The sequence below is a fragment of the Anser brachyrhynchus genome (genome assembly GCF_964034855.1).
Source record: "Anser brachyrhynchus genome assembly, contig: SCAFFOLD_144, whole genome shotgun sequence".
Taxonomy (NCBI): Eukaryota; Metazoa; Chordata; class Aves; order Anseriformes; family Anatidae; genus Anser; species Anser brachyrhynchus.
The window spans coordinates 42,206-68,512 of record NW_027663941.1 but is presented as its reverse complement, the minus strand read 5'-3'; the positions used below and the strand labels follow the sequence as shown (position 1 = coordinate 68,512).

Sequence of the window (26,307 nt, the reverse complement as noted above, 5' to 3'; positions counted from 1 at the left end):
CCAGTCGGGGGGCTCTGGGGGCATCAGAGGCAGTGCCTGGGGCTGCCAAAGGCTGCCCAAAGAAGGACCCAGGGGCTGGGCTCACCAATGAACCTGACGGCCTCAAGTCGCAAGACGGTCTGCGAGTCCTGCAGGTAGGGCTGGCTCTGCTGCAGGTATTCTTCTACTCTGCCTCCGTCCTGCTGCAGCTGGAGAGAGAACACAAGGTCACGGGGCTTGCAGACCCTCCCCAGGGTCTCCTCCAGCATCCTGGGGGCAGGGAGGGCAGAGGGGCCTGCAGAAGAGCCCCCTGGGGCTCTGTGCTGGAAGGAAGGGAGCGAGGATGCGGCTGCAGGCAGCGGGCTCTGGCCGGGCACGTTTGCCCAGCTGGGGCTGGGGCCTGTGGGGTCGTCCTTACCAAGCACTCCCCGATCCTCCAGGTCTGTTCCGTCTGGGCCAAGTGCTTGAGTTCTTTGCGTCGCAGAAACTCTGCAGCGATGACGAGAGCTTCCCCAGAGGCCTGTGGAGCAGCAGAGGTTGGGACATGGCAGCACAGCCTTGGGAAGGAGACCCTCTGTCCCCTCCTCTTGGCAGGGCTGCGAGCCTTTCCCAGCGCGTTCCGGGAGGCTGTGGTGGGGGACGGCGTGCACGGGGTTCCATGGCCAGGGCAAGGACACGGGACAGCCGCCATCGGAGGCAGCTCACGCTGCCGGCCAGGGATCCCCCAGAGCATCCCTGTGGTGTCGGCACACCCTCGCCCACGTAACTGGTCAGCTCTGAGATCTGTACCTTTGCTACGCTCTCACTCTGGTCTCTCATCCGAAAGTAGAGTGGGAGAAGGCTGCTGTGCACTGTCCTCTTCAGTGCCCTCTTCCTTTGCCGCAGCACAGCCTCCGTCACGGCTTGGAAGAGGCAGATGGAGTGCTCCCGCACCTGGCTGGACTCCTGGCAGGGAGGAGGACAGGATGAATTTCAGCAACAGCTGCTGCCCGCCCATGGGGAGCAGGGGCATTAGCGTGGCTGACGCGAAGGGAGATCGCAGAACTGGGAGATGCTTCGGCGCTGGATCCTTCCCAGAGGAGCTGCTCAGCAGCCCTGCCGGGGCAGCTGCAAGGCCTGGTGCCCGTGAAAGGCAACGCAGTCGGTTGCCAGCACAGGCTGCCCGCCAGCCACCCCACTTTCGCCACCGGCCGCACCAGCCATGTCCAAGCAGAGCTCCCCAGCGGCTGGGCTGACGAGGAGACTGGCGAGGCCCTGCCTGAGTGCTGCCCACAGGGCCGGGCTGAAGGGCAGCCCTCATTACAGGGGGCCCAGCTGAGGGCTCGGGCTCCCGCAGCACACTTACGTGGTCAAAGAGTGGCAGGAGCTTCTCAGCCAGCTGCAGAGCCGTGCGACCGGCCTCTCTCCTCTCCACACGAGCCATCACGTTCCGCAGCACAAGCAGGGCCTTCAGCACGACGTCTGCGTTGGTGTCCTGCAGGGCCTCCAGGATGTCTGGCAGCACGACCTGAATTTTTCTTGCCTGTAGGAAAGACACAGTTTCCCTTCCGTGAAGCCGTGAGAGACCACCCTGGGCAAAGGGCTCTGGTTCCTGAGCACCAGCCTCCTGCCTTGCTTCCTGGCAGCTGGCATGGCAATCGCCTCCTGCAAGCAGTGGCCGCGGGCGCACTACAGGGATGCGGGGAGAGCAACGGGGAGGGACGGGAGGGCAGAAGAGCAAAGCCCCAGGCTGCCAACATGGCTTTGCTTGACGATGGCCCGCTCACCTTCTCAGGGCTCTCTGACACGGTGGAGAGCCCTTTGAGAGCCATCAAGCGCATCTCTGGGCTTGGGTGCTTCAGGTAACTCTGCAGGTGCACTGGGTTACCAAACTCCTCTTCCGAAACGTGATTCTGGGCCAGCATCTGCAAGAAAGAGCAGGGGGAGCCTGGCAGGGCCTGCAGGGCTCCCTGCAGCCTCTTCTTCTCCCGCCTTTGGGCAGGGATGGAGCAGCGCGAGCTGGCACCAAAGGCACCAGGCGCGGCTGGTTACGGGGGCTTGCCGGCCCTGCCGGCCCCAGGGACGATGTGTCCGTACGCCCTGGGGGAGCTGGCAGGTTGGGGGTAGATGGGGACAGGGCTGTGCCTGTGTGCCTGAAGGGCCACGCGCAGCCCTGCTGGGAGCAAGGTTTCATCTGGGAACTCACAGCCAAGCGACGGATGCAGGTGTCTTCTGTGACCGCGGTGCACCAGTTGCGCAGTGGCAAGTCTTCCAACAGCGTGTTTAAAACCTTCTGCAAGGTCTGCGGCATTGCCAGGACCACCTCCCACATGCCCAGGGCAGTGCTGCAAGCACAGAATACTCTGTCAGTGGGGCTGCCTCAGCCGCAGGGCCACGGCCCGGGCCAGCCCCGTAGGACCCAGGCTGTCCTGCAGCCCCTGTGCCTTGGGGAGCGCTGGGGGCCCAGCCTGGGCAAGCAGGAAGGGTCTGAGCTGGCGTTCCCTGGGGGCAGGGGGGCTCTGGGCTGCCTTGGACAGCTGGGCTGCTGCAGCCCTGGCTGGCCCAGTGGGGCTGGAACACGTTGGTGGGATGGAGGGCTGTGCTCCTTGGGGATGCCCTGCCGTTTGCCATGGCTCTGGCAAGCAGAGAGTCTCCAGGTGCATCTCCCGACGTGGAACAAGCCCTCAAGGATGTTAAGGCCAGGACCTGTCACTTGGCGGAGAGAACTGCAGCAGGTTCTTGACTTCTTCCCTGGACATCAGGTTGGTCAGCTGGAGAAGCAGGGAGTCCAGGCAGCGCCGCGCTGATGCCGTGTGGATGCTGTCCAGGTTTTTCCTGATGCACTCCATGATCGTTGGCACCTGGGGGGACAAGGTGGGAATGGTGTGTCCACCGGACTGCAGCCATTTCCACAGCTGCCACTGAAACCTTGGCCCCTTCCATTGCTCTCTGCTGCCTTCACGTGGCTTCTGGAGCCCAAGAGACCTCGATGTGCGAGGGAGGCAAGGAGGGAGGGAGGGATGGAGGAACAACGCCTGAAAGAGCTCAAGGGCAGGGCAATGGCCACAGGCCACTTACATCTGTCAGCCAGTACTTGGGGTCCTCCAAGGCTGTGTCCAGCACGCTGCAGGCGCCCTGCTTGTCATGGACGCTGGAGTCTTGTAAAGCTTCAAGGGCTGTGAGGATGATGTCCAGCCTCTCAGAAGGGAAGAGGTATCCTCCAAACGCCTGTGGGAAGGAGGAGGGGAGGGAGGACATGCCGCACTGAGTGTCCCAAGGGTGCTGCTTAGCTGAGCAGCAAGGGCAGCTCCGGAGAGAGGGCCCTCAGGGGGAGGGAGTGAGGATGGGGCGTACGGGGACAGAGTGCTGGCCCTGCAGGTAACCAGGGCTTGCTGGTGGCCAGGAGGGCTGGAGCTGCTGCCGGGACACAGGGGAGCAGCCTTCGCATAGCCCCAGCTTCGGGACAAGAGGAACCCTCTCACCAGGGCGAGGGAGGCCGTGCCAGCCCCAGCGGTTCTGGACCCCTTTGCTCACACGAGTTGCCTGCTGATGCTACGGACAAGATTCCCAGCAAGGCCAGAGCTCATTACCTCGGCAATCTCACAGGGAAAGGACATTACAATCAATGGAAATGTCGCATCCTTCAAACTCTTGTGTGTCTCTGCGTAATTTTCCATGTCCTTTGTCAGCGAGCATTCTAAACAGGGGGAACACCGAAGAGTCAGTAGGGAAGAGCATCTTTGCCAACAAGCTTGCCAAATGGTGAAAAGCACTTTCACTAGGAATGGCTGAGGAGGGAGGCTCAGACCCATGCTGAGGAGAGCGGTGGGCAGGGATGTAAAGCACAGGGTGACGGCTGCTGGGAGCAAGAGGGACCTCAGGGATGATGCAGAAGGAGGAGAAGCAATGGCGCTGGGTGCCGTGGGGGTAGCAGCGTGTCACAGACCCCTTCTGCTCGGGGTCGGGATGTGCAGGAAGCTCCCTGCCATCTGCTTGCAAGACGGCAGGGAGCAAACAGTCAAGGAGAATTCTGGAGGGCGTCACCATCCCTGGTGATGCACGGCTGGCTCTGCTGTTCACTCCTCAGGGAAGATGTGGTTTGGGAAGTGGCAATCGATTGATGGCTTAGACTGGGGAATACCGCGAAACGGCGTGGTAGGTGAGCTGGGGAGGGTTGAGAAGGACAGCAGCAGAGAACTGCTCCTGGACATGAGGTGAGCGTTTAGCTTCTGTGGAAAACGATAGCCAAATTCCTGCGGGAAGCTGCTGTGAGGAGCAGAGGAGGTCAGGGACCCTGGCAGACTTTCATGGACAGCCTCCACCAAGCAAAAGAACAATCCTTCACAATACTCGGGGAAAAGAAGCAGACATACCAGCAGATGTCTGTGTGCAGACGGACGCTGCCCACCACACCTTCTCTTACCTCTTCCATCTGAGATGATTTTGTAGAAGCGAAAAAGAGCATCAAAAGCTGTGCAACTGACGGAATCTGTGCCACAGCTGACAATGAAGAGGTGGCCCAGCAGCTGGCCCAGGATGGGGATGTAGAGCTTTCTGAGATCTTTGTGGCTGTCCTTGTGTTTTTCATTGTAGTCTGAGATCTGGGGGAGGGAGGGAGGAGAGACAAAGGGCTTAGTGGAGGCAGAGCCGGCCCCTGAGAGAGCAGGGCCTGGGGAGGGAAGAGCAGGGGCAAAGGAGGGACGAAGAGCCTTGCTTCAGGGTGCTGAGGCCCTCACATGCACCCAGGCTTGCCTCGCAGGCACCCCTGAGTGGCAGGATGCTCTGGGATGCACGAAAGGGTCGGGAATTCCTTGTTCCTTACCTTGGCCACAAAATGTGAGAGGATGAAGTCACTCAGCCTCTCAATCCTCGTCACAGCTCTCTCACACACAGATGAGTTTTTGGAGCCAGCAAAGTCCAGCAGCACCTGCAAGGAGAGAAGTTGCTGGGCTGACAGGGGTCTGCAAATGTGACCTGAGAGGATTCTTTGGAAATTCTTTGCAAATGCCAAACCTCCAAGATATTCTGCAACTCTGCGCTGATGCTGGCGGTGGGACAGTTGCGTACGAAGGCCGCCAGCATGGGGTCCATGGCATTCATAGTCTGCAAGGAGGACAGATGATCACTGAATTATTTCTGTGGCCCTTCTCAGCCCCAGGAGCTGGCTCTGAGCCCCTCTGGAGCCCAGGGGTGGCTTTGGGGCTAAAAAGCTGCTGCGTGCAGACCTCCTGCAGCACTGGATCAGGCCAGGGAAGGGGAAGGGGAAGAAGGGATGAGGCTGGGAAAGCAAATCTGGGCCCCGGCCCTGCACTGGTCTCCAGTTGTCTCAGCACGGGGAAGCAAGGCAGCAGCTCAGCAGGACTGGGGGTGCCGGTTCCTCGCCCAGCACATACCTTGGTGTAGAGCGCTCTTTCTGTCTCTGGCACATCCGACTCCGGAGGCAGAAAGAAGACGCTCCTGTAGCACGCGTTCCGGAGACTCTCCTTTTTGCCGTGCAGTGCTCTCGGCACGGTGTTGCTGAGGGAGAGAGAGAGAGGAGCCTGTTGGACGCAGTGCCTCGAGGCTTATGAAGGAGGACACGGACCTCCCTTGGCCAGGCATCCCTGGGAGGGACGGGCAGCCTCCCTGCCAGCTTCAGGGCCACCAGGACATTGCCCTGGGGATGTGCTGGCCCAGCCAGGGGCTGGGCACTCACCTGAGGACGGCGATGGTCTCCATGGCCTTCTGCCGAAATTCTGTGTTCAAGCTGTCCATGGGCTCCTTTTCCAGCAGCGCCTGCAGAGCACAAGCGGGATGAGACCTTGCAGCCGCCGGCACCCAGCACCAGCAGAGCCAGCGCTGCCCCAGCCCCGGCCTCCCAGGGGGCTGGTGCCGGGGGTCTTGCCCCTTCCCCAACCCTCCGCACATCCTCTCACCATGATGTTCTCCACCAGCTTATTTTTGCGGCAGAAGGCATGCAAGTCCAGCGTCAAGCCCTTCTCCGAAACAGTTCTGCACAGAGCGCAGATTTTGCTGAGGAACAGCATCTTCTGCGCCTCCTTGTCCTGGCAGCCACAAAGACACCAACAGAGCGTTAGGGGGACACCCACGGCCAGCAGGACCAAAGCCTTGAGGGGTCTGGAGCTGTGTGGGACGCCCGGAGGCCACGGCTCTGCCCAGCCAGCAGCCCTCCAGCAGCCCCGCAGCAGAGCCGTGGCAGCGCCAGGAGCACGGCTGCGATGCAAGCGGTTGCCGTTACCTTTTCTGTGCCGCGGACATAAGCCTCGATGAATTCCACGGATGTGTCTTTGCACAGTTTCCTTGCCTGATCTGGAAAGGAGGAAAGCAAAGAGTGCTGCAGAGAGGGGCTGAATGCAGGAGTGAGGAGAGGAAGGGCCCCAGCCCCAGAAGGACGTGGGGAGGCCGCGAGGATGCCCAGAGGCTGCAGGAGCTCTGCTGGGAAGAGAGGCTGAGGGAGCTGGGCTTGTGGAGCCTGGAGAAGGCTGCGGGGGGACCTCGCTGCGGCCTCCCAGTGCCCAAAGGGGCCTCCGGGAAAGCTGGGGGGGATCTTCATCAGGGAGTGCAGCGACAGGACAAGGGGTGACGGCTTTAACCTAAAAGAGGGCAGGTTTCTTTCGGGCAGGGAGGGATTTCTATCCTTCACGCCCAGGGTGGTGAGGCCCTGGCGCAGGCTGCGGTGCCCCCTCCCTGGCGCTGCCCACGGCCAGGCTGGGTGGGCTTTGGGCAGCCTGGGCTGGGGGGAGGCGTCGTGATCGCTGACGTCCCCCCCAGCCCAAAGCGTCCTGGGATTCTGTGGTGCTGTGGAGGAAGCTCAGCACCGTCGGGCCCACCCGCCGGGTTAGCCAGGAAAGGAGTCCTGGAGTCAAGCAGGGGTCTCGCTGTCCCCAACCCTCCCCACCCCATCCCCGTGACCCTGACTCACTGGGATCCAGCAGCTGCGACTCGTCCTTGCTGTCCGCTGCCGGGCTGCTTTCCGCTGCCGGGCTGCTTTCTGCGGCCGGGCTGCTGCCCTCTGCCAGCAAGCTGTCCTCTGCTGGCCGGCTGCTGCCCTCAGAAGACCAGGTCTCCTGCCAGGCCAGCCTGGGCTTCTTGGGGGGCATGCCTCCCTCCTCATCGGATTCAGAAGGAGACTTTGGCTTGCGAACACGGCCCTTCAGGATAAAACGGCGGCTCCTGTGGGCGGGCGGTTGCGGCATTGCGGGACGTGGGCTGTGCTCGGGGACTCCTCGAAGGCCCTGTGCTCCTGCCCTGTCCGTCACTGCCGTGCACCGACACTGAGGGTCCGAGCCACGGCTGCACTCTTACAAGGCGGACCCCTGGGGTGTCATCAGGTGATGTCACAAAGGGTCCCAGTGTGACACGCGCCTGGGCTGGGTGGGTCCCGGGCGTCCGGGCGCCGTACGTTCACGGGCGGCACCAAGCTGGGCAGGAGGGTTGATCCGCTTGAGGGCAGGAAGGCTCTGCAGAGGGATCCGGACAGGCTGGATCGACGGGCCGCATCCAGCTGCGTGGCATTCAAGGCCAAATGCTGGGCGCCACACTTGGAATCCTAGAATATCCCGAGTTGGAAAGGGGCAGACCTGAAGGGATGAAAGACACGGTCTCCTGATGGCTCTTGAGCAGAAGGCGCCCCGAGACACGCGCCTCAAGCCAGCCAGCAATTGGCCACTGCGCAAAGCTCATCATTAGCGTTGTAGCCAAGTTAATTTATCTCCACCTTGCTCACCTGGCATCAGCCAATTTTTCACCCTAAACAGCATGTATTTATCTAGCTGTACAACGGACATTTTGTCCAGAAGGATACTGAGAGAAACAGTATTGAAAACTTGATGGAAATCCAAAACCTGGCTTCCCTTGGTCAACTAGATGGGTGATGTTGTCATAAAAGGAAATTAAGTTTGTTAAACAGGACTTTCCCCTCATGAACCTTGGTGGGCTGTGACCAATGACTGCGTTGTCTTTCAGGTGTTTTTCAGTAACGCCCAGGACAGTTCTCTCCATATTTTCACTAGGCTCTGAAGAGAGACTGGCAGGTCCGTAATTATCAGGCTCTTCTTTCTTGCCCTTCTTGAAAGCTGTCACAACGATTGCCAGCCTAGTGTCAACTTGGACCTCTCTGGGCTCCCAAGACCATTGAAAAATAATTGAGAGAGGTCTCACAAGGACATTATCATAGAATCGTAGAATATCCCGAGTTGGAAGGGACCCATAAGGACCATCTAGTCCAACTCTTGGCACCGCACAGGTCTGCCCAAAGTTTAGACCGTGTGACTAAGTGCACAGTCCAATCGCTTCTTAAATTCAGACAGGGTTGGTGCAGTGACTACGTCCCTGGGGAGCCTGTTCCACCATGCGACCACCCTCTCGGTGAAGAACCTCTTCCTGATGTCCAGCCTAAGCTTCCCCCGCCTCAGCTTAACACCATTCCCGCGGGTCCTATCACTGCTGTTTACGCTGAATAGGTCACCTGCCTCTCCACTCCCCTTCGCGAGGAAGTTGTAGAACGCGACGAGGATTAGTCGGCCCTCTGAGAACCCTGGGATGAATCCCCTCAGGCCCCATAGACTCATATGCATCCAGGGTGGGCTTGGCTGGGAGGTTTTTGTTACTGCAGTCACGGCCCTCCAACTCTGGGCCCCTTGGGTCCCAGAGCCCATCACTGCTCTTGAAGACAGAGGCGAAAAAGGCATTAAATGTCTCTGCTTCACCTGTGTCCCTGCTTGTGAGGTGACCAGCCTCATCAAGTAACGGACCGATGTTTCCTCTAGTCCTCCTTTTGCTGTTAACATATTCAATACATATATAGAGAGAGATGGATATATGTCTGTGTTGTCGCCCACAGTACTAGCCAGCTTCACCTCTGAGCTGTGGCCGCACGAATTTTCTCCCGACAGAGGCGAACAGCACCTCTGTAGCCCTGCCACGTCACCCGACCTCGCTTCCAGTGGCCACACGCTTTCTTTTTCCCCTTAAGCTCTAGAAGAAGATCCCTGCTCAGCCAAGCTGGCCTTCTGCCCCGCCTGCTTGACTTCCGACATTTTGGAATCGCCTGCTCCTGTGCTCTTAGGAGGTGGTGCTTAAAAAGATGGACCCCGATACCTTCCCAAGCAGCTTCTCAGGGGACCTTCCCAACTAGTTCCCTCAGCAGCCTGAAGTCTGCCCTCCCCGTGTCCAGAGTTCACAGAACTGGAGGGGTTGGAAGGGACCTCAAGAGACCATCGGGTCCAACCCCCCTGCCAAAAGCAGGTTTTGTGGCAGTTTTCCTCCTGTCACCAAAGATTTTAAACTCAACGGCTTCCTGATTGCCATGGCCAAGATGGCCGCCGATCACCACGTCCCATGGGGCTGTGGCCTCTCAGATTATTTTTGCCTATGTTGTCCTGGTTCCAGTTAGGACACAGTTAATTTTCCTCACAGTAGCTGGTAGGGTGCTATGTTTCGGATTAGGCTGAGAAGAGCGCTGATAACATGCTGATGTTGTGATTGTCGCAGAGCAGTGTTTACACCAGGCCAAGGCCTTTTCGGCTTCTCGCTCTGTCCTGCCAGCGAGCAGGCTGGGGGTGCAGCAGGAGCTGGGAGGGGACAGAGCCAGGACAGCTGACCCAAACCGGCCAAAGGGGTATTCCATACCATCTGGCGTCATGCTAAACAATATATGGGGGTGGCTGGCCGGGGTGGGGGGCCGGCTGCTCGGGGATAGGCTGGGCATCGGTCAGCGGGTGGTGGGCAATTGCACTGTGCATCACTTGTTTCATACACATTATTGGTAGGAGTACTATTATTATTATTATTATTATTATTATTATTTTCCTGTCTTAATAAACTGTCTTTATCCCAACTCACAGGCTTCACTTTCCCGTTTCTCTCCCCTATCCCAGAGAGGGAGGGGGGAAGGTGGGCGAACGGCTGTGTGGGGTTCAGCTGCCGGCCGGGTTAAACCACAGCACAGTGTTCTTCTTTTGGCATCACACTGCCCACCACATCCCACAGACCCCAGGAAAAGCCCCGAACCAGACATGGGTGTGCAGGATCTCCCCTCCAGTAGCTGGTATCAGGCCTTGGCCCTCCTGCTTCATCAAAATATTTCTCATCACAGTGCCTTTGACTATCTGTAATCATGGCCTCCAATTATCTGCTCTAACAAGTTCTTGGGGAGACTCTCTTAGTAACGGCCCTCAGCGGGGCCCGTTAACACTCCAAGTCACTTCAGCTTTTTCTTCTGACTTTACTTTCTCAATCGCTTGCATCATTCTCCTCTCGGTACCTGAGCTTCATAAATTCAGCACCAAAATACACCGTGGAACTCATTAAAATGAAGAAACTCCTAACGCTTCTTACATAGTTTTGTTCAAGACTTGCACAGCTAATTGGAGAGCTTTCATGGTGTAGTTAAGGAGGAAGATTTCAAAGAGCACCTAATAAAATTTTTTTCTCATCTTAAAGGGTGCGTTTAGTTTAATTTCGGTTTGGAGCATTTCAGTTCACTAATTGATATTGATCCAGGGTGTCTCCTTTGGGGAACTGCATAGATAGGAAAAGCAGACTCTTGAGATCTGACACTGCATGGACAACCTTGCTCCTCCCCACCCCAGCCCTGACATTTCTCCCATTGTCTACTTGGTGCTTGCACCACTTTTCCTTACACCACACTTCTGCACCAAAGTCTGCAGCTGGATGTTACAGCTCCTTTGCACCAGCTCCCACCTGCTTTCCTTAGACACCTGGCTGCACTCAGGTGCAGAAGGGTTTTTCCTATTTCCAGCCAAAGAACGTGAAAACACGCTGCAATTATCCAGAAAACAAAGCAAGCTCATCGTGTATGCCTCCTGTGACGTTTACCTTCACAAAAGAATGACTGTAGAAGTATTTTATACTGATAGACAGGCAATTAAAAATGATAGTGTTATTATTAATCCATATCATACGAACTCAATGAGAAATGATGAGGATCTTGGTAAGGAAACAATTAGACAGACTGCTGATAGATGGACAAGCTGGGCTGCTTCTACCTGAAGCTCAAAGCAGCAACTGGGTCTGTGAGAGCAGTCTAATGATCAAAGAGTAAGGGGAGGGCAAACCAGGAGAACCAAGGGAAGTGCATAGGTCCAGACAGGCGGCTGGAAAGGGGACATTCAGCAGGGTCTGTGTAATCAAAACTTGTGGATGTGCCTGGAAGGTGAGGGAGCACACCATGCTAGTCAAAGCGATGACAATGCAAGTACAGGTGAACTTCAGGATTTCTTCTCCAGCGATGAATATACATCCTGAAAATTCACATTTCTTCATGATAGAAATTACACACAAAGCGTGTAATGTTTTATAAAAAGGATTGAAACATTTGAGGTGACGAGTAGTTGCTCTTTCACCCAAGTACTAAAGAAATTACTGGGTATTCAGGCAGAGCTCTGCTGTCAAGACAGTAAGCAAGCAGGACATGCAAGAGACCAGAGCCCTTTGGAGGATGCAGATGGAGCCAGGTGGAGATACCAGAGCATGTCCACTGCCAGCAGTGGTCTTTGTCCCAATAACGCCAGCCCAGCCCAACACATGAGACCCCTTCAAAGACAACACCCTTGTTCAGTGGGTTCTTGGGATTCACCTAAAGTTGAAATGGCCACTGGAAGACCCAATATACTCTCCCTTATTCCTAGTTAGCAGCTGAACAGCCATTTACCATCAGGGGTCATCTGTGGCAATCTCAGGCTGAAAGACTCAAGAGCAGGACACTTCAAAGGGCTGAGGCAGAACCCATCAGCTTACCCCAGTTTGTGAATCATCCCCTTCCAACAGGGATATGAAAGTAAATAGTGTGAAATGACCCGTCAGGTCAATGCACAGAGTACGGGACAGTCCTACATACTGTGCTGTAGTGGTAGAAGGCAAAAAGCATTGCATTGTGCCTCTGTGATTCAGATAATCACAGGTTATCAGAAAAATCACATTGGACGATTTCCTGTACTTATTTTTCTTTATTATTATTTCCCAGGTACTATGATTTGATTTCTCCTTCTTCTTCTTCTTCTTCTTCTTCTTCTTCTTCTTCTTCTTCTTCTTCTTCTTCTCCTTCTTCTCCTTCTTCTTCTCCTTCTCCTTTCTACTAATTATTCTTTTTTTTCCCCTCATTCTTTCATTTTCCTTTAGAACGAGGCTTCCAGTAGAGATAACGAAAATAAAGAAAGCATCAGAACTTCACTGGTCTCAGCTGCCATCTCTTCCCATCTCCTCTGGAGCTGGGGGAGCAGCTCCAGCATGCAGGAGGGGCTCGGGTCCAAGAGCCCAGCTGCCACATGGAGGAGCAGCCCCGGTGGCCCTCGGGGCTCCACCTCACTGCCCGCTGGGCTCTGCCTCTCTGCTGCCTTTGGGTCGGGGCTGCTGCTTCCCTGGAGCCGTGGCCATGGCCAGCAGCAGGACGTGGCCTTTTCACTGCTGCTCTCTTTCGGCTTCCACATTGTGATTCTTGTCCCTGGATAAGCCCTCAGATCTCATGTATGTTGGTGACACTCCTGTTGTCTCTACAGTGACATCCCTGTGGCTGCAGGCAGCAGCAGGCAATGTGCAGCCCCGGGTCACAGCTGGCCTCCCTGCTAGCAGCACAGTAACAAAAGGGGCTGCTCAGGGCAAACCCAGAAGCCTGGAAGCCTCTTCCAAATGTGGCCTGGAGCTATTAAAGAAATGTGTGGACTTGGTGCTAAGGGCCGTGCTTTTGTGGTGGGCCTGGTAGTGTTAGCTGACGGCTGGACTTGAGCTGAAGGGCCTTTTCCAACCGCAGCGGTTCTGTGACTCTTTCATTGAGTAGGCACCAAGCAGGCACTGGGCCCAGGGAAAAGACGTCCTTGGTAGCCTCCAAGTTAGCTCAGCGTCACGGCACCGAGTCACTTGGAAGGAGCTGCTGGAATAATGAGACAAGAACCCGGTTCTATTAAGATATATATTGATGTTTTGAGGAGTGCTGCGTGGCTAGCAGCACCACAGCTGTCGAAATCTCCGTCCTGACGTTCTGTTACGCCTTGACGCCAGGATCATGATGGTCTGAGCTGCCAGGCATCTGACCATGGGTTCCACATCCTTCCCTGAAGACCGGAGGACTGCCAAAGAAAGAAGAGCAGAGATGAAAACCCACTCCTTGCAGAGATCCCCAGGCATCCCCTGCAGACCATGCCAGCCCCACTCGACTCTTCCCTTTCGACACTCAACCCTTTCAGCAGCACTGCCCAACTCCAGGCTGGGAGGGCATTCCCTGACATGCCGGGCTCCCCCGTCTCCTCTCCCTCCTTCCTATGCCTGCGTTGCTCCTCCGCCCCGAAGCATTTCCCTGGAGCAGGGCAAGGCATGGGGGCCTCTGCCCCTGTCCCCCCAGCCCTAGCACACACACCACTGCCCTCACTCACCGCTGATGATTTCATTCTGCTTCTCCTCGCTCTGGTCCCCGGAGTAGCGCGCAGCAAGCCCTAGACACAGAGTTCCCATCAGAGCCCCGCTCCCCAGCACGCTCCCAGCAGCGCAGCCCCTGGCCTGGCCAGCCAGGCTGTGCCCCCTCCTGCACCCCAGCAAGGTCATTGCCCGAGGGGGGCTGGAGCAAGGGCCCAGTCAGGGGGCTCTGGGGGCAACAGGGCTGCGCCTCGCTGCCAGGGCAGTGCCTGGGGCTGCCAAAGGCTGCCCAAAGAGGGACCCAGGGGCTGGGCTCACCAATGAACCTGACGGCCTCAAGTCGCAAGACGGTCTGCGAGTCCTGCAGGTAGGGCTGGCTCTGCTGCAGGTATTCTTCTACTCTGCCTCCGTCCTGCTGCAGCTGGAGAGAGAACACAAGGTCACGGGGCTTGCAGACCCTCCCCAGGGTCTCCTCCAGCATCCTGGGGGCAGGGAGGGCAGAGGGGCCTGCAGAAGAGCCCCCTGGGGCTCTGTGCTGGAAGGAAGGGAGCGAGGATGCGGCTGCAGGCAGCGGGCTCTGGCCGGGCACGTTTGCCCAGCTGGGGCTGGGGCCTGTGGGGTCGTCCTTACCAAGCACTCCCCGATCCTGCAGGTCTGTTTTGTCTGGGCCAAGTGCTTGAGTTCTTTGCGTCGCAGAAACTCTGCAGCGACGACGAGAGCTTCCCCAGAGGCCTGTGGAGCAGCAGAGGTTGGGACATGGCAGCACAGCCTTGGGAAGGAGACCCTCTGTCCCCTCCTCTTGGCAGGGCTGCGAGCCTTTCCCAGCGCGTTCCGGGAGGCTGTGGTGGGGGACGGCGTGCACGGGGTTCCATGGCCAGGGCAAGGACACGGGACAGCCGCCATCGGAGGCAGCTCACGCTGCCGGCCAGGGATCCCCCAGAGCATCCCTGTGGTGTCGGCACACCCTCGCCCACGTAACTGGTCAGCTCTGAGATCTGTACCTTTGCTACGCTCTCACTCTGGTCTCTCATCCGAAAGTAGAGTGGGAGAAGGCTGCTGTGCACTGTCCTCTTCAGTGCCCTCTTCCTTTGCCGCAGCACAGCCTCCGTCACGGCTTGGAAGAGGCAGATGGAGTGCTCCCGTACCTGGCTGGACTCCTGGCAGGGAGGAGGACAGGATGAATTTCAGCAACAGCTGCTGCCCGCCCATGGGGAGCAGGGGCATTAGCGTGGCTGACGCGAAGGGAGATCGCAGAACTGGGAGATGCTTCGGCGCTGGATCCTTCCCAGAGGAGCTGCTCAGCAGCCCTGCCGGGGCAGCTGCAAGGCCTGGTGCCCGTGAAAGGCAACGCAGTCGGTTGCCAGCACAGGCTGCCCGCCAGCCACCCCACTTTCGCCACCGGCCGCACCAGCCATGTCCAAGCAGAGCTCCCCAGCGGCTGGGCTGACGAGGAGACTGGCGAGGCCCTGCCTGAGTGCTGCCCACAGGGCCGGGCTGAAGGGCAGCCCTCATTACAGGGGGCCCAGCTGAGGGCTCGGGCTCCCGCAGCACACTTACGTGGTCAAAGAGTGGCAGGAGCTTCTCAGCCAGCTGCAGAGCCGTGCGACCGGCCTCTCTCCTCTCCACACGAGCCATCACGTTCCGCAGCACAAGCAGGGCCTTCAGCACGACGTCTGCGTTGGTGTCCTGCAGGGCCTCCAGGATGTCTGGCAGCACGACCTGAATTTTTCTTGCCTGTAGGAAAGACACAGTTTCCCTTCCGTGAAGCCGTGAGAGACCACCCTGGGCAAAGGGCTCTGGTTCCTGAGCACCAGCCTCCTGCCTTGCTTCCTGGCAGCTGGCATGGCAATCGCCTCCTGCAAGCAGTGGCCGCGGGCGCACTACAGGGATGCGGGGAGAGCAACGGGGAGGGACGGGAGGGCAGAAGAGCAAAGCCCCAGGCTGCCAACATGGCTTTGCTTGACGATGGCCCGCTCACCTTCTCAGGGCTCTCTGACACGGTGGAGAGCCCTTTGAGAGCCGTCAAGCGCATCGCTGGGCTTGGGTGCTTCAGGTAACTCTGCAGGTGCACTGGGTTACCAAACTCCTCTTCCGAAACGTGATTCTGGGCCAGCATCTGCAAGAAAGAGCAGGGGGAGCCTGGCAGGGCCTGCAGGGCTCCCTGCAGCCTCTTCTTCTCCCGCCTTTGGGCAGGGATGGAGCAGCGCGAGCTGGCACCAAAGGCACCAGGCGCGGCTGGTTACGGGGGCTTGCCGGCCCTGCCGGCCCCAGGGACGATGTGTCCGTACGCCCTGGGGGAGCTGGCAGGTTGGGGGTAGATGGGGACAGGGCTGTGCCTGTGTGCCTGAAGGGCCACGCGCAGCCCTGCTGGGAGCAAGGTTTCATCTGGGAACTCACAGCCAAGCGACGGATGCAGGTGTCTTCTGTGACCGTCGTGCACCAGTTGCGCAGTGGCAAGTCTTCCAACAGCACATTTAAAACCTTCTCCAAGGCCTGTGGCATTGCCAGGACCACCTCCCACATGCCCAGGGCAGTGCTGCAAGCACAGAATACTCTGTCAGTGGGGCTGCCTCAGCCGCAGGGCCACGGCCCGGGCCAGCCCCGTAGGACCCAGGCTGTCCTGCAGCCCCTGTGACTTGGGGAGCGCTGGGGGCCCAGCCTGGGCAAGCAGGAAGGGTCTGAGCTGGCGTTCCCTGGGGGCAGGGGGGCTCTGGGCTGCCTTGGACAGCTGGGCTGCTGCAGCCCTGGCTGGCCCAGTGGGGCTGGAACACGGTGGTGGGATGGAGGGCTGTGTTCCTTGGGGATGCCCTGCCGTTTGCCATGGCTCTGGCAAGCAGAGAGTCTCCAGGTGCATCTCCCGACGTGGAACAAGCCCTCAAGGATGTTAAGGCCAGGACCTGTCACTTGGCGGAGAGAACTGCAGCAGGTTCTTGACTTCTTCCCTGGACATCAGGTTGGTCAGCTGGAGAAGCAGGGAGTCCAGGCAGCGCCGCGCTGATGCCGTGTGGATGCTGTCCAGGTTTTTTCTGATGCGCTCCATGATCGTTGGCACCTGGGGGGACAAGGTGGGAATGGTGTGTCCATGCAGCCATGGTGTGTCCATGCAGCCAATGCAGCCATTTCCACAGCCGCCACTGAAACCTTGGCCCCTTCCATTGCTCTCTGCTCACTTCAGGTGGCTTCTGGTGCCTAAGAGATCTCGATGTGCGACAGAGGCCGGGAGGGAGGGAGAAAGCGAGAGAAGAAGGGAGGGAATAAAGGAAAGAGGGAGAGAGGAAGAGAGGGAGGATCAACGCCTGAAAGAGCTCAAGGGCAGGGCAATGGCCACAGGCCACTTACATCTGTCAGCCAGTACTTGGGGTCTTCCAAGGCTGCGTCCAGCAAGCTGCAGGCGCCCTGCTTGTCATGGATGCTGGAGTCTCGCATAGCTTCAGTGGCTGTGAGGATGATGTCCGTCCTTTCAGAAGGCCTGAGGTATCCTCCAAACGCCTGTGGGAAGAAGGAGGGGAGGGAGGACATGCCGCACTGAGTGTCCCAAGGGTGCTGCTTAGCTGAGCAGCAAGGGCAGCTCCGGAGAGAGGGCCCTCAGGGGGAGGGAGTGAGGATGGGGCGTACGGGGACAGAGTGCTGGCCCTGCAGGTAACCAGGGCTTGCTGGTGGCCAGGAGGGCTGGAGCTGCTGCTGGGACACAGGGGAGCAGCCTTCGCATAGCCCCAGCTTCGGGACAAGAGGAACCCTCTCACCAGGGCGAGGGAGGCCATGCCAGCCCCATGGCTCTGGACCCCTTTGCTCACACGAGTTGCCTGCTGATGCTACGGACAAGATTCCCAGCAAGGCCGGAGCTCATTACCTTGGCAATATCACAGGGAGTGGAAATTTCATACGAAGGATATGTCGTATCCTTCAAATTCTTGCGCCTCTCTGCATAATTTTCCATGTCCTTTGTCAGCGAGCATTCTAAACAGGGGGAACACCGAAGAGTCAGTAGGGAAGAGCATCTTTGCCAACAAGCTTGCCAAATGGTGAAAAGCACTTTCACTAGGAATGGCTGAGGAGGGAGGCTCAGACCCATGCTGAGGAGAGTGGTGGGCAGGGATGTAAAGCACAGGGTGACGGCTGCTGGGAGCAAGAGGGACCTCAGGGATGATGCAGAAGGAGGAGAAGCAATGGCGCTGGGTGCCGTGGGGGTAGCAGCGTGTCACAGACCCCTTCTGCTCGGGGTCGGGATGTGCAGGAAGCTCCCTGCCATCTGCTTGCAAGACGGCAGGGAGCAAACAGTCAAGGAGAATTCTGGAGGGCGTCACCATCCCTGGTGATGCACGGCTGGCTCTGCTGTTCACTCCTCAGGGAAGATGTGGTTTGGGAAGTGGCAATCGATTGATGGCTTAGACTGGGGAATACCGCGAAACGGCGTGGTAGGTGAGCTGGGGAGGGTTGAGAAGGACAGCAGCAGAGAACTGCTCCTGGACATGAGGTGAGCGTTTAGCTTCTGTGGAAAACGATAGCCAGATTCCTGCGGGAAGCTGCTGTGAGGAGCAGAGGAGGTCAGGGACCCTGGCAGACTTTCATGGACAGCCTCCACCAAGCAAAAGAACAATCCTTCACAATACTCGGGGAAAAGAAGCAGACATACCAGCAGATGTCTGTGTGCAGACGGACGCTGCCCACCACACCTTCTCTTACCTCTTCCATCTTTGAGGAATGCGTAGAAGTGATAAAGAGCATCCAAAACTCTGTATCTGGTGGGATCTGTGCCACAGCTGGAAATGAAGAGGTGGCCCAGCAGCTGTCCCAGGATGGGGATGTGGACCTCTTTGTGGGTGCCCGGGCTGCCCTCGCATTGTCCAGCAGTGAACGAGGTCTGGGCAAGGGAGGGAGGAGAGAAGAAGGGTTAAGTGGAGGCAGAGAGCAGGGCCTGGGGAAGGAAGAGCAGGGGCAAAGGAGGGACAAAGACCCTTGCTTCAGGGCAGAGCTGTGCTGAGGCCCCCACCTGTGCTCGGGCTTGCTGCACAGGCACCCCTGAGCTGCAGGATGCTCTGGAATGCAGGGAAGGGGAGACAGGCTGCCTGAAGGGTTCCTGGCATCTTACCTTCCCCAGATATGTGACCAGGAAATCACTCAGCCTCTCAATCTTCTGCAGGGCGATCTTGCGCACAGCGGTGTTATGGGAGGTGGCGTAGTGCAGCAGCGCCTGTGAGGAGAGAAGCTGCTGGTCTGCCCTGGGAGCTGATGCCTGCTCCAGCAGAAGCAGCACTGCTGAACCCCTGGCTGTGCTCACGCCGTCCATCAAAGCTTCCCCCAAGGTGGAGCAAAGCCCTCAGCAGGGCTCCTGCCCCTGGGTTCCCTTGCAGGCTTGCCACAGATCCGCCAGCCAACTTTGTGCTCAGGCAGACGGGCAGATGCCACCCGCCAGTGCGGCCTCAGCTCCCTCCTGCGCCCTCCCCCGGAACGCGGCCCTCTGTCCCCTCTCCGTGAGGGCTGGCTTCTGTGCCAGGAACCAGGGGTCCGCAATGGGGCAGGGATACGGCCACTGGGCAGCCAGGAGAACACGGCTTCAGGGCCACGCTCCCGTGCAGGATGGGCGGGTCCCCGGGGATCTCTGCCCCATTCACACCTGGCAAGAGGAGACTGGAGGGACTGGGGGGCAGGCGGAGAGCAGCTCCAGCTGCCGCCAGTGCGGTGCCCAAGGAGTGGGCTAAAATTCTCCCACTGCTTTGGCGCAAGGTGATCTCTTGGGGTCTGGAGGGGCTGGCCCAGAAGTGCCATGGGCAAGGTTTTGCTGTGACATGAGAGGATTCTTCGGAGGGGAAAGGGTCTTTGACCACAGCCAGGGGATGCCAGGCTCCCAGAAGACCTCGGTGGGCTTCCCCAAAGGAGGTGGGCACCTGCCCGCAGCGTGCTCAGTCCTGGCACTGGGGGTGGGCCATCCACTGCAGCATGGACGTTCGTTACCCCCCCGAGCTGTGGAACCACTCCTGGGAAACCGACTCTTTGCAAATGCCAGACCTGCCAAATAATCTGCAGCTCCTCGCCGACACTGGAGATTGGACAGTTGCGTACAAAGGCCTGCAGCATGATTTCCATGGCGTTCATGGTCTGCAAGGAGGACAGAGGATCATAGAAGTATTTCTGCGGTCCTTCTCACCCCCAGGGGCTGACTGAACCTCCAGCACCAAGGGAGGACACGTGCACCGCCTCACAGAGCCCAGGGGTGGCTTTGGGGCTAAAAAGCTGCTGCGTGCAGACCTCCTGCAGCACTGGATCAGGCCAGGGAAGGGGAAGGGGAAGAAGGGATGAGGCTGGGAAAGCAAATCTGGGCCCCGGCCCTGCACTGGTTGTCCGGTTGTCTCCGCACGGGGCAGCAAGGCAGCAGCCCAGCGGGAATGGGGGTGCCACTACCTCACCCAGCACATACCTTGTTGTAGAGATCTTTTTCTACCGCTGACATGTCCAAATAGGGAGGCAGAAAGAAGACACTCTTGAAGCAGGCATGCAGGAGACTCTCCTTTTTGCCATCCAGTGCTGCCTTCGCAGTGGAGCTAAGAAGGGAGATAGGAGCTTGTTGGACGCTGGTGCTGGAGTGGTGCCTCGAGGCTTATGAAGGAGGACACGGCCCTCCCGTGGACAGGCATCCCTGGGAGGGACGGGCAGCCTCCCTGCCAGCTTCAGGGCCACCAGGACGTTGCCCTGGGGATGTGCTGGCCCAACCAGGGGCTGGGCACTCACCTGAGGATGGTGAGAGTCTCCATGGCATTCCTACGAAATGCTGTGTGCAAACTGTCCGTGGGCTCCTCTTCCAGCAAAACCTGCAGAGCACAACCAGGATGGGACGTGGCAGACACCAGCCCCCAGTGCCCGCTGCTGAAGGCCCAGCAGCACGCCCAGTCCTGCCTCGGGCAGCTTGGTGTCTGTGCACGGTTTGTCGCCACCTCCCCCTGCCCCAGCCTCACAGGGGGCTGGTGTCCGAGGGGCCTTGTCCCTTCCCCAACCCGCCACGCGTCCCCTCACCTTGATGTTCTCTGCCAGCTCGGTTTTGTGGCAGAAGGCATCCATGTCCTCCAACAAGGAATACTGTCTGCACAGGGTGCAGATGCTCTCCAGGAACTTCATTTTCTTTTCCTCATCCTGGCAGCCACGGAGAGAACCACGGGGAGGGTGAGGGGGGAGAACCAGAGCCCACAGCGCTGGAGTGCTGTGACACTGGAGTGCTGTGACGTGTGGTGCTGTCTGAGACACACGGAGGGCAGCAGCTCTGCCCAGCCTGGCAGCAGGGCCAGGGCCCCCTCAGGACACACAGGCACAGCCACGACGGAAGGGGCTTCCATTACCTTCTTTGTGCTGCTGACGAATATCTCGATGAATTTCTTGGCTTCCTCTTTGCCAAGATCCCACGACCAGGCATCTAACAATGGAGGAGAGGGAGGAGTGCTGCAGTGAGAGGCTGAAGGCAGGAGCGAGGAGAGGAAGGGCCCCCGGCACGAGAGACACATGGACCTGCTGGAGCAGGTCCGGAGGAGGCCCTGATGCTGATCAGAGGGCTGGAGCACCTCCTCTAGGACAGGCTGAGAGAGCTGGGCTTCTTCAGCCTGGAGAAGAGGAGGCTCCAGGGGGACCTTACAGAGGCCTTCCTGTACCTAAAGGCGGGCCTACAGGATAGCTGGGGAGGGACTCTTTATCAGGGAGTGCTGTGATAGGACAAGGGCTGACAGATTGAACCTAAAGCAGGGTAGATTTCAATTAGGTGTTCAATTAGCAACAAATTCTATACTCTGAGGGTGCTGAGGCAGCAGGATCTGGGCCCCCTCTAAGCTCCCTCCCAACCCGGGGCGAGGCCATGCTGGGTTGGGCTCCCAGCACCCCCAGCACCCAGGTGCCATTCTGCCCCGCACCCACAGGATCCCACTGCTGCCGTGCCAGGAAAGACGTCCTGGCTTCAAGCAGGGAGGTTTGCTTGGCCCCAACCCTTCCCAGCCGCGCGGGATGCTCACTCACTGGGATTCAGTGGCTGGAAATCCAAGGAATCCAGCGGAAAGCTGCTCTCCTCAGGACACCAGGTCTTCTGCCAGGCCATCCTGGAGCAGGGGCGGGTTATCTTTGCCACCCTGCGGGATGGAGGAATGGGGCGATAAGGGCAAGGATACCTCCCCAGGATAATACGTTGTCTTCTCCGGTGGTGGCAGCATCGGAACCGCATTGTGGGACGTGGGCTGTGCACTTAGACTCCTTAAAGGCCCTGTGCTCCTGCCCTGTCCCGTCACTGTCCTGCACGGACACTGAGGGTCCGAGTCACAGCTGCATTTTTTTAGGGCAGACCCCTGGGGGTGTCATCAAGGGATGTCACAAAGGGTTTCATTGTGACACGCTTCTGGGCTGGGCGGGTGAGCAGCTCAGCACTGCACACCCACTCGCCCAGCCTGTCCCAGCAGGATGGCGATGGGAATCGGAAGGGCAAAGATGAGAAAGCTCATGGATCAAGACAAATATAGCATTCTAGGAAAAGCCAAAGATGCACGTGCAAGCAAAGCAAAAGAAGGAAGCCATTCACTACTTCCCATTGGCAAGCAGATGCTCAGCCACTGCCAGGAAAGTGCGCACGCAAGCCACCAGCCTGGCAGAGCCTGCTGCCCTGGCGCCTGCTGGCACCCTGACACGAGGGTGACACACTCATGGCCCCACAAGGAGTCCTGATACACCCCAGGCACACAGAAGGCAAAGGCGTGGATGCCCTAGTTGTCCCAATTGCCCTTTGCTATCCCCCATCCCTTCCCAGGGAGGCAGTGGCTGGCAGATGCCAGGGAAGGGGTCAGGCCTTGCTTCTAGCAGGCTCTGGGAGCACCCAGCCCTGAGCACAGGGAGACCTGTGTGGTGGTTTTACTCGGGTGGGCAGCCGAGTTCCACCTCGGCCGCTCTCTCAGTCCTCCTCCTCAAATAGGAAAGGGGAGAAAATACAACACAAAGTGCTCAGGTTGAGATAAGGATGGGGACATTACTCAACAATTACCCTGATGGGCAAAACAGACTCAGAGTAGGGAGATAGTAAGATTTATTGCCTATTACTAACAAGCTAGAGAAGTGAGAGACAAAGGAAAGAAACCAAAAACGCCTTCCCCCCCATCCACCCTCTTCTACCTCCTCCCCCCGAGCATTGCAGGTGAATGGGGGAATGGGGACTGAGGTCAGTCTATAGCACTTCATCTCCGCCACTCCTTCACGGTCACTCTTGTCCCCTGCTCCAATGTGGGGTCCCTCCCACGGGATGCCGTCCTTCCCAAACTGATCCGACGTGGGCTTCTCGCAGGCAGCAGCTCTTCAAGAACTGCTCCAGATATGGGTCCGTACCACGGGGTCCATCCCTCAGGAGCAAACTGCTCCAACCTGGGTCCCCCACGGGCAGCAGCTCCTGACAGGTCACCTGCTCCTGCGTGGGCTCCTCTCCATGGGCTGCAGCGTGGAGATCTGCTCCATGTAGGACCCATGGGCTGCAGGGAGATAGCCTGCTCCACCAGGGGCCTCTCCACAAGCTTCAGGGGAACTCGAGCTCCGGTGCCCTGAGCACCTCCTGCCCTCCTTCTTCACTGACCTTGGCACTTGTTTCTCACTCCTCTCTCTCTCCCAGCTGCTGTTCCCCAGCATTTTTTTTCCTCCTTTCTTAAATCTGCTCTCACAGAGGTGCAAACAGCATCGTGTATTGACTCGGCTCTGGGTAGTGGCAGGTCAATTTGGAGCTGGCTGAAGCTGGCCCTTAGTTAACATGGGGCAGCTTCTGGATTCTTCTCACAGAAGCCACCCTTGCAGCCCGCCCCCGCTACCAAAACCTTGCCACGTAAATCCACTACACTCTTGGATCTACTTCTTTTGCTGAGCAATTATTCTACCTGGCTGCACCTCCCGCAGGAGTTGCTCACAGAATCACAGAATGGTTGAGGTTGGAAGGGACCTCTGAAGATCATCTAGTCCAACCCCCCTGCCAAACAGCATCACCTAGAGCACACTGCGCAGGATGGCACCCAGGCGGGTTTTGAATATCTTCAAAGGAGACTCCACAACCTCTCTGGGCAACCTGTCCCGGTGCTCTCTCACCCTCACAGTACAGAAGTGCCCTCTCATATTCAGATGCAACTTCCTGTGCTTCCCTTTGTGCCCATTGCCTCTAGTCCTCTCACTAGGCACAACTAAAAAGAGTCTGGTTCCATCATCTTGACACCCACCCTTCAGATATTTCTATTCATTGTAGAGCCGGTTGGTTTGTTTAGACCCACTTGCATCCACTCCTTCTCCCTGATGGTGAGAGAGTAGGGGATCCTCTGCCTGGGTGGCTGTGTTGGTTCCAGTAGGTTGCAGGGGAAGCAGAGAACATGGATTTCTGCTGACAGGATACCACGACTGGAGCTCCTTGTGAGCAGTTCACAGCCACTGTTTGCACTAGCAGAGTGGCAGCACTCTCCCTGCACGTACTCCTGTGCAAACTGCCGTGCTGTGCAGGGGGGACTAGCTCCCCCACTGGGTTCAGCCCAGCACGGTTTACTGGGTGTGTTTTCAGCCTCCCAGTAGTAGCTTCTACCACGGTGAGTATGTACCACTTGCCTTGGCGGGTTTGTGGCTGTGGCCCGGTATAGTCAATTTGCCAGGCCTCACCATAGAAATCAGAGAATCACAGAATCATAGTATGGCTTGGGTTGGAAGGGACCCTAAAGATCTTCTAGTTTCAACCCCCCTGCCATAGGCAGGGATGCCACCCATTAGATCAGGTTTGCCAGGGCCCCATCCAGCCTGGCCTTGAACACTTCCAGGGATGGGGCATCCACAGCCTCTCTGGGCAACCTGTTCTAGTGCCTCACCACCCTCTGAGTGAAGAATTTCTTCCTAACATCCAATCTAAATCTCCCCTCTTTCAGTTTCAAACCATTCCCCCTTGTCCTATCATTATCTACACAGTAAAGAGTCCTTCTTCAGCCTTTTTTGACAACCCTTTAAGTATTGGAAGTCCGCAATGAGATCTCCACAGAGACTTCTCCAGGCTGAACATCCCCAGCTCTTTCAGCGTTTCTTCATAGGAGAGGTACTCCAGCCCTCTGATCATCTTTGTGGCCCTCCTCTGGACCTGTTCTAACAGCTCCACATCCTTCTTGTGCTGGGAGCCCAAGACCTGGATGCAGTACTCCAAGTGGGGCCTCACAAGGGCAGAGCAGAGGGGGACAGTCACACCTCCCTCAACCTGCTGGCCACTGCTCTGTTGATGCAGACAAGGATGCAATTGGCCTTCTGGGCTGCAAGCGCACACTCGCGCACTGCTGGCTCACGTCGAGCTTCTCATCCACCAGAACCCCCAAATCCCTCCCCGCGGGGCTGCTTTCAATGAGTTCTTCTCCCAGTCTGTACCCATGCCTGGGATTGCCCTGGCCCAGGTGCAGCACCTTGCACTTGGGCTTGAACCTCATTAGGTTCACGTGGGCCCACTTCTCAAGCTTATCCAAGTCCCTTTGGATGGCATCCCTTCCTTCTGTTGAATCAACTGCACCACTCCGCTTGGTGTCATCTCCAAACTTGCTGAGGGTGTCCTCAATCCCATCATCTATGTCATTGATGAAGATACCGAAAAGCACCGGTCCCAAGACAGACCCCTGAGGGACACCACCCATCACCAACCTCCACGTGGACATAGAGCCATTGACCACTACTCTCTGGGTGCGTCCATCAACCCAATTCCTTATCCACCGAATGGTCCACCCTTCAAATCCGTATCTCTCCAATTTAGAAATCAGGATGTCATGTGGGACTGTGTCAAAAGCCTTACAGAAGTCCAGGTAGATGACATCGGTCAGTCTTCCTTGGTCAACTGATGTTGTCACTCCATCATAGAAGGCCACCAGTTTGGTCAGGCATGATTTACCTTTGGTGAAGCCATGCTGGCTGTCTCAGATCAGCTCCTGGTCTTGCATGTGCCTTAACATTACTTCCAGGAGGATCTGTTCCATGATCTTGCCAGGCACAGAGGTAAGGCTCACCAGTCTGTAGTTCTCCAGATCTTTCTTTCTACCCCTTTTCAAAATGGGAGTGATGTTTCCCTTTTTCCAGTCACCAGGGACTTCACCTGACTGCCAAATCCTAGCCACCACCCCCTGTTCCAGAGAGACTTTACTCTCATGGCTTGCTTGCTTGCAGCACAGGTTTCACACTCATGGGTGACCTGTGTTATTGCCTCCGTGGTCAGGTCCACCCCTCGACCACAAGCTCATCTGTATGTGGAATCCCTCCCCAGAAGTCCTGATGTTTCATGGGGCCCATCGAGCTACAAACAGCTCGCCCCTACTTCCATAGCCCAGGTCCACCTGAGCCACTTCAAGTTTCGAAGCCCGGTCCACCTCTTTGTTATTCTGTTGTTCTTCAGTGGCACAGTTCTTTGGCATGTGAACATCTACAGGACATACTTTTACATCAACGTCTTCCACTCGGCAGCAATGTCTTGCCACAGTGCAGCTGCCCAGATGCGTTTACCTCTGCCCTGCCAGTTGCTCTGCTTCCATTGTTTTGCCTTGACTATGGGGGCGACTGATACCGTCGACAGCTGGCCCTCTGGGTTAGCCACAGTGTGTGTTATCTGGTCATCAGATTCAGTGACCTCCTCCTTCCCTTGAGGGTGCTGGGTGGTGTTAATTACAGTTTGATAGGCGCAGGCCAGGCCCCAGCACAGTGCAGCAACCTGGCGTTCTCTGACATTGCCAGGGTCAGGGCATACATCTTTCAAACATTCGATCAGTTTTTTAGGATTTCACACTTGTGCAGGGGTGAAGTTCAAAACCATCAGAGGAGACAACCGTGACAGGTACCTGCCCATACCTTCCCACACACCTTGCCACCCACCACCACGCTGTCTCAGGGTAGATTCCTGGGTGGTCGTCTTAAGTAATTGTTTAACATTAACAGAAACGCATTCTGGAGATCTATGTTGGTTACCCATGGACATTCAAAAACTCTAAAGCT

The 26,307-nt window shown here is 57.6% G+C and overlaps 1 protein-coding gene across 1 annotated transcript; it reads right to left on the bottom strand.

Annotated features, from left to right (window-relative positions):
- Positions 1-78: 78 nt before the first annotated feature.
- LOC308186599 (maestro heat-like repeat-containing protein family member 7) lies at positions 79-21,727 on the bottom strand. Its single transcript, XM_080608730.1, has 10 exons — positions 21,319-21,727; positions 20,655-20,728; positions 20,335-20,451; positions 20,053-20,132; positions 19,742-19,865; positions 19,333-19,422; positions 18,416-18,517; positions 18,010-18,187; positions 17,177-17,283; positions 79-3,186 (listed from the first exon to the last, which is right to left on the bottom strand). The coding sequence occupies exons 1-10, from the start codon at positions 21,518-21,520 to the stop codon at positions 3,004-3,006; spliced, it is 1,257 nt and encodes a 418-aa protein (XP_080464856.1). The 5' UTR covers positions 21,521-21,727; the 3' UTR covers positions 79-3,003.
- Positions 21,728-26,307: the final 4,580 nt, after the last annotated feature.

Bases quoted from the DNA above. Each gene is read 5' to 3' on its own strand.
- LOC308186599 (XM_080608730.1), bottom strand. From the start codon at position 21,520: ATGCGGTTCCGATGCTGCCACCACCGGAGAAGACAACGTATTATCCTG. The intron at 20,452-20,654 runs GTAATGGAAGCC...CGTGGCTGCCAG, and splicing joins TCGTCAGCAGCACAAAGAAG to GATGAGGAAAAGAAAATGAA. The intron at 20,133-20,334 runs GTGAGGGGACGC...TGTGCTCTGCAG, and splicing joins AGCTGGCAGAGAACATCAAG to GTTTTGCTGGAAGAGGAGCC.